The 6,850-nt window shown below is 46.2% G+C and overlaps 1 protein-coding gene across 1 annotated transcript in view; it reads left to right on the top strand.

The window, feature by feature from the left end:
• TTC3 (tetratricopeptide repeat domain 3) overlaps window positions 1-6,850 on the top strand; it is a 116,756-nt gene that overhangs the window by 107,114 nt on the left and 2,792 nt on the right. The window contains 4 exon segments of the mRNA XM_010834830.1: window positions 1-107; window positions 2,037-2,163; window positions 2,335-2,469; window positions 5,851-5,943. Coding sequence (XP_010833132.1) covers window positions 1-107; window positions 2,037-2,163; window positions 2,335-2,469; window positions 5,851-5,943 — 462 coding nt within the window.

The following is a 6,850-nucleotide window of genomic DNA, read 5'->3' as shown; positions in this document are numbered from 1 at the left end:
AAGTCCCCTGCTGCCCCAGGGCGTGCCACTCATTAAAGCCAGTCTCCAAAGAAGCCGTTCAATAGCATTATTGAGCACCTGTTGGTGGTGTTCCCGTGTTACAGCAGGTACGAATCTAAAATGTCAGCAGCACTGCTAAATGCTTTATTGAACTGATGTTTCCTGATCAGATAACAGTTTGGCCAATTAGGAGCTGAAGTAGAAAGGACCGTGCAATTATTTTACTCAGAAGGACAAGCATTGCATTTGTCTTCCTTTCGTAAACATAAAAGTGAGCATTTTCAAACAGATTAATCCACATTCATCAGAACCCATGGCAGTTTGCTAAGATTTGGATGAACTCAGTAACATGCTCCAGCACTAATTATGGAATCAATAAATGAACTTCAAACATTAGTTTTATATTTTTGGGGGAAAAAAACTCACATATATCAAAGAAGGCAGCAGCCACTTACACTTTGTTGAACAGCCCCTCTGATTTGTTAGAGGTGTGAGGTGAAGAGACTGGATACGGTTTGCCAGTGAGTAAGGTGTGTGAGCATGTTGTAGAGGGAGAGGTAGGGAGAGCTGCTTTACAATGTGTGTTAGTATCTGCTGTAAATAAACAACGTGAATCAGTTAGACACACACATGTATCCACTCCTATAGATTCTTTTCCATGTGGGTCATTTCAAAGTATTGAGTAGAGCTCCCTGTGCTGTGTAGTAGGTCCTTATTAATTATCTGCTTTATGTATAGTAGCGTGTATATGTCAATCCTAATGTCCCAGTTTATCCATCCCCCCTTCCCCCAAGGTAACCATAAGTTTCACATCTGTGACTCTTTCTGTTTTGTAAGTTCATTTGTACCGTTTTTTTAGTTTCTGCCTATAAGCAATGTCCTACGATGTTTGTCTTTCTCTGACTGACGTCACTCAGTAGGACAGCCTCGAGGTCCATCCATGTTGCTGCAGATGGGGAGAGCTGCTTTTAACTAAGGCAGCCAGAGTCATCAGTTGGGCACTTCAGTAGTGCTCCTGCATCGACCTCTGACCTCACTCTCCAGATGGGTACGAGGGGGCAGAGGGACTCCTTGTCTCAGGCCAGAGGGAGGTGAAGTGGAGGGAATGTCTCAGGGATACATCACAGAAGAGAGGAATCCACATCCAGGAATGATCCTCCACACCTCCCGTGTTACTTCTGTCTTTGACACAGTATTAGTCATAGTCTCTGGGATGAACTTCTGAAACACAGTGGTTAATTATGATTGGCCAGAATTAATGTTTTGCATTTGTCAGTGGAGCCCTGGCCACTTGGAAGTAAGTGTATCTTGTCTGCACGTAGACATATTTAGCCTAAGTTTGAGAAGCATTTTAAGTTCTCTCAAGAGCAATTACCACGCAAGTTAGTAAAAATAGTCAAGTTGTAATTACCAGAAGTACCTTACGAATAAAATTGTTTGCTGTCCTGTCTAAATTTGGCAGAATAAACATATGTTGCTTATGTTAACTTGCTTTTCTGCAAGTTAAAGCATATGAGGTATTAGTGCTGTAGATACCAAGTTGCTGTTGATTAATGATATAATCACATCTACTGCTACCTATGAAAAATACAGGAAAACTTTGAAAACTTTGTCAGTTAGATTTTTAAAGGGAGGAAGTAAAAAAATAGTTTGTTCTTAGAGATTTTATTGATTTCAAGTCAGATCCAGTGGTGTGTGATCATTCAGTGATTTTGCTTAAAGCTACAGTATGTCCAGGCTCTTAAGAAGTCAGGTTTCTAAGTAGGGAAGGAGATCTGAAGTGGATCTGTCAGGTACACTATTACTTTGAAAATCTATTAAAACAAATATTTTAGGAATAATGTTGAAATTTTCATAATGCTTTTTTTTTGGAAGAGTGATTTAGCTGCTTTTACATACAGTTACTGTTGTTTACAAATGAATTATTTGTGTATTTGATTTCATTTCTTTTCAGCTGCTGGGTTGATACTGGACATAATATTTCTTCACAGTAGAAAACTTTGACTTTGTCTTGACTTCCCCACTTTCCCTTTCAGCACGGAGCTTGCTGGTTTTATTAAAAAAGTTAGAAACAAAAACAAGACCTCTCTGTCTGGATTGAGTATTGACGAAATTGTGCAAAGAGTGACAGAACACGTCCTTGATGAAGAAAGAAAGAAAAAGGTCAGTGTTTCATTTAAATTCATTATATACTCCACTTTCTTCCTATTTATTTATAAAATGTGAGAATTGTGGGATAAAATGCTTCCAACAAAAGATGGGGAGCAATGCAGTAGACAGTGTGCATGTTTTGAGTGACTGAACTTGCTTCCCTGCTGTACATTCTGGCCGCAGCCAAGTCCAGGAAAGGGCTGGAGGCTGTCTGCACCCAGCTCTGCTGTTGCTGTGCCCAGGGCCGCCCAGGACCCGCCCTCCATGCCTGTCGGAGCATCGCCCGAAACCAGGGGGCCGAGGACCGAGGACGTCCCTGTGAGTGCTGTGTGCATGACCGTGGCGTTCCCTGTGTTCTGTGAAGAGCGGAAAGAAAACAGCTGTTAGTCCATGATGTAGCCTCATGTTTTTCTTTTCTCGATGGACTTTCTTTGAGCTTCCGTTAGAAGCCACGTTTAGGTGACTTGAGTGTTCTGTTAGAGGAGCCAGTGACTAGCGAGGTTCTCCCCACTGTTGTAGGGACTTCAGGGCCCCTGCATGTGGGGACAAGAGGTGCAGTGGCCACACCATGGACATGGGGCCTGTAGACGGTCAGATCCGTTCCTCACGTCAAGTGTGAATAGTTGGCAGAATTCATTTTTGGCCGGTTTTCTTCTAGGCGACCATAGGCTTTGGAATCACACGAACTTGGTTTCATCGCTAACAGCACTGTGAGCTGGGATCATATCTGCTTGTTGTGGTTGTTGTCTGATGAAGTCCTATGGTGGGGTTAGCAGGGCCACGTGCTGTTCCCGGAACAGACTGGCTGCTTCCCTCTTCTCCCCATCACGTGCCTGGGGACGGGGGTTGGGGGCATGCTGAAATGGGCTGAGGTTGCTCTTATTTGATATACTCATTTAAATTGTTTATTGTCCTTTTAGACAATGAGAATGTTAGTTACATAGGACTTTCTATAAAATACCATTATATCTATGATCTCAGTTGATAAGGTATTATAACTGTCTTTATGAATGAGGAAACCAAGGCACTGATGACTCATGCTTCTGGCCGGCGTTCCTTCCTTTGATTTGTGTGTGCGGCGTGTGATCCCCTGTCCTCGCCCACACGGACCTCACACACTGGGGACCATGCAGTAGGCGCTGAACATGTGGGTGGTAGGGAGGCGGGCCCCTGGGTGGCTCCCAGCTGTGGGCCCCAGGAGGATTCTGGCGTGGATCACATCTTCCCCTTCTGTCCAACTTCAGGTGAAAGTACAATGAGAAGAGCTGTAGGCAGAGTGGGGTCGGCAGGACTGCACGGAGAGCGCTGGTTCGCTGACCCGACCTGGGCTGTGCCTCCTTCTGTGAACCTGTTTTTGTCCCTCCCATACATTTTCACTTTCCACCAGCCCTCAGAGATTTTCCTCGTCACATACGCTTGGGTGCCAGAGGGTACCCCCCCACCGCCGCCACCACTGAGAAAGCTTATACCGTGCAGAGCATTCCTGCCAAGCAGGAATCCTCTCCCTCTCAGGGGTGTTCCAGCTGGTTATGTGCTCTGTGGTCCAACAACCAGACCAGCTTCTCAGCATTCTCACTGATTTGTGTGTGTGTGTGTGTGTGTGTGTGTGTGCACATGCACACTCGCACACTTATTGGCCACACCAAGATAGACCATAATCACCTTTCAAGGTGAGATTACTTTCTGCTTCACGGTTCATGGTAATAAAGACGTGAAAGCTGACTTATAAGAAAAATATGTATTGAAACCAGGACTTAATTTGCTAATCATAGGTTTTTTTTTTTTTTAAAGTAACGATGTTTTGTATTTTTAACCACAAAACCACAGAAGTAATGTGGTTCTTAATAGAAGGTCCAAATAAAAAGAACATATAAAGAACCCAAAACCCACCCTCTAAGGGTAACCAGTATTATTATCATATTGGTATGCATTTTTTCTGAACTCTTTTTTTTTTATTTGTGTATATGTGAATATAGTCAAAACCATGTACATGCATTTGTTTTCTTTTTACTTTTTCACTTAGAAATACATTGTGCTGAATTATCATGTTGGGAAGTAATAGCTGTCTTTTTTTCTAAACTTTGTGCTGTGCTGTGGTTAGTCACTCAGTTGTGTCCGACTCCCTGCAGCCCCATGGATTGTAGCTCCCCAGGCCCCTCTGTCCATAGGAGAGTCTCCAGGCAAGAATACTGGAGTGGGTTGCCATGCCCTCCCCCAGGGGATCTTCCCAACCCAGGGATTGAGCACAGGCCTCCTACATTGGAAAGTGGCAGGTCAAGGCCACCTTGCAGGGGCTTTGCCCTGCCATTTCCCCCAGGGCTCTTGCCTCCAGTTTTCCCAGACCCTTCCCTAGGGGCCACAGAGGGGAGGGGAGGGGAGTGAGATCGCATCTGTCCCATCACTGTCTGGTGCCTGGTGGTGGCTGCAGTGCCCTGAGAGGGACAGAAAACCCTGTTCAGCAGTTCAGGGATTCACAGCCTTCAGGCGCTGCCCCGACCCTACTCCCTGGCCATCACCCACTGCCGGGGCTGCATTCACTCACTTTCTGACAGTTCCTGGAGCCTCCCTTTGGGGCCAGGTTCCTCGCTGGCTGATAAGAACACACGGAAGCAAAGCCATTTCCTGCCTTCAGGGTGCTCAGAGTTAAGAGGAGGGAGTGAGAGTCGAGGAGAAGGCCGCGGCGTAGGGCGGGTGCTGGGGTCTGCAGGGAGGTCGTGGTGCCTGGAGTCCTAGGGTGGCACCGGCTCCGCTTCCACACGAGAATGCTATCTGTATCCTCAGACTGAGTGTTGGGGCCAGGAGCCCTCCCACTCACCTATGTCCCCTGACAGGGATATTGCTGAATGAGCCATCAGTTTGTTTTGATTTGATTTATGCAAGTAATCCACATTGATAGAAACTTTAGAAAAATAGCAAAGAAAAAGTTAAATCTGTCAACCCAAAGTAGCCAGTCACCATCATTAACATTTTATATCTTTCCAGATTCTTTTCTAGGCATCTCTATATACAGACATTCTCTCTCTGTTTAAAAACTTAAATTATATACTCATATGTTTTGTTAGCCAACTATTATTCAGAGAGCTTTTGGGACCAGCTTTCTATACCTGGTGGCTCAGATGATAAAGCACCTGCCTACAATGCTGGAGACCCAGGTTCGAGCCCTGGGTCAGGAAGATCCCCTGGAGGAGGGCATGACAACCCACTCCAGTATTTTTGCCTGGAAAATCCCATGGACGGAGGATCCTGGCCAGTTCATGGGGTCGCAAAGAGTTGGACACGACTGAGCGACTTCACTTTCACCTTCTGTACCAAGGATTACAGAATTCCATCAGGATTTTAATCAGCCTCACGATAATCCATAGTGTAGAGGTGTCATAATTTATTACTGTCTCCAGCTGTTAGATAATTAGATGAATAGTTAATTTGTAATATGCAGCTAGTACCATACTTCAGGTATGGAATGGGATAAATAGGTATTTGTAGTATTTTAACTGTGAGTGAGTTAACTGTATAAATCATGATTTTTATTTGAGAAAATGAAAACTTTGTTTTTTCCTAAGAAATATTATTCAAAAAATAAGTTGTTCCCTCAGTCTGCTTAACTGTAATTGAGAATAATTTGCACCCTGTGCTGCAAAAGTTTTGGAAAGCCAATTGTGGGAAGAGTCCTTTATTACTGGGATACATCTGTTTCCACAGGTGTCCTGCGCAAATTCCTGTGAAATGTGCCGAGAAGTATTCAAGTCCAAACACGTGCGTGAGCTGCAGTGTGGGCACAGGCTTCACAAGGGGGTGAGAGTTCCCTGTGGCTGTTTGCACGCTGCGCATCCTGACTGGAATGTTTAGAAAAGAGAAAGGGACTTTTTCCCCTAGACTTCAGCCCTTGCATTTTCCAAGCAAATTCCAAGTGTGCTCGTGTGCGTGGCCGTTGTCTCCCTCCCGTAGACTGTGCTGTGGGGAGGGGGGTGGACGCCGGGCCTCTGGCGCGCTCTGCACGGTCCTCTCCGTGTCTGGTGGGGAGCACACTCGGCTCTCTCAGTCACTAAAATTCAAAGAGCGTGATTTCCTTACAAGCTCTTACACGCACTGTCAAACAGATAGATGGTGAAATAGCTTGTCGGTTTAGTGCAGTGTGTGAAGTAAGTTTAACACTTGAGAGAAGAGAAAGGAAACCTGACGGGCTGCATTGCCTGGGGGATTCTGGCTTGGGCCCCTCCGGGATGGGCGTTAGCTGTTCTGGGGTTTTGGGTGCTGTGAGCACTCGTCCTGCTCCCCAGCTGCTGGATTAGAGCCCGTCCCGTCTCTGCCCTGTGAGTGTATGAATCCCTGAGAGAAGGGGCGCACACTCTGTGTGTGCCTGCGTGCACTCAGTCATGTCTGACTCCTTGTGACCCTGTGTGCTGTAGCCCACCAGGCTCCTCTGTCTATGGAATTCTCCAGGCAAGAATACTGGAGGGGGTTGCCATGCCCTGCTCCACGGGATCTTCTCGACCCAGGGATCAAACCCGCGTCTCTTGAGTTTCCTGCATTGGCAGGCGGGTTCTTTACCACTCATGCCGCCGGAGTCCAGGCCAACTACATTCTCTCATGTGCCTGTCTTCTTCCTGGGCGGGGGTCCTGCCTGGGCTCTGAGCTTACCACACTTAGCTCCGTAGCGGCAGCAGGCCAGCCACTATGTGTGTGCAGACTGGGGAGGGAC

The sequence above is a fragment of the Bison bison genome, unplaced genomic scaffold, assembly GCF_000754665.1.
Source record: "Bison bison bison isolate TAMUID 2011002044 unplaced genomic scaffold, Bison_UMD1.0 scf7180017864037, whole genome shotgun sequence".
NCBI classification, from domain to species: Eukaryota; Metazoa; Chordata; class Mammalia; order Artiodactyla; family Bovidae; genus Bison; species Bison bison.
Note: the sequence above shows the minus strand (reverse complement) of the source record. Positions and strands in the feature narration are given on the sequence as shown.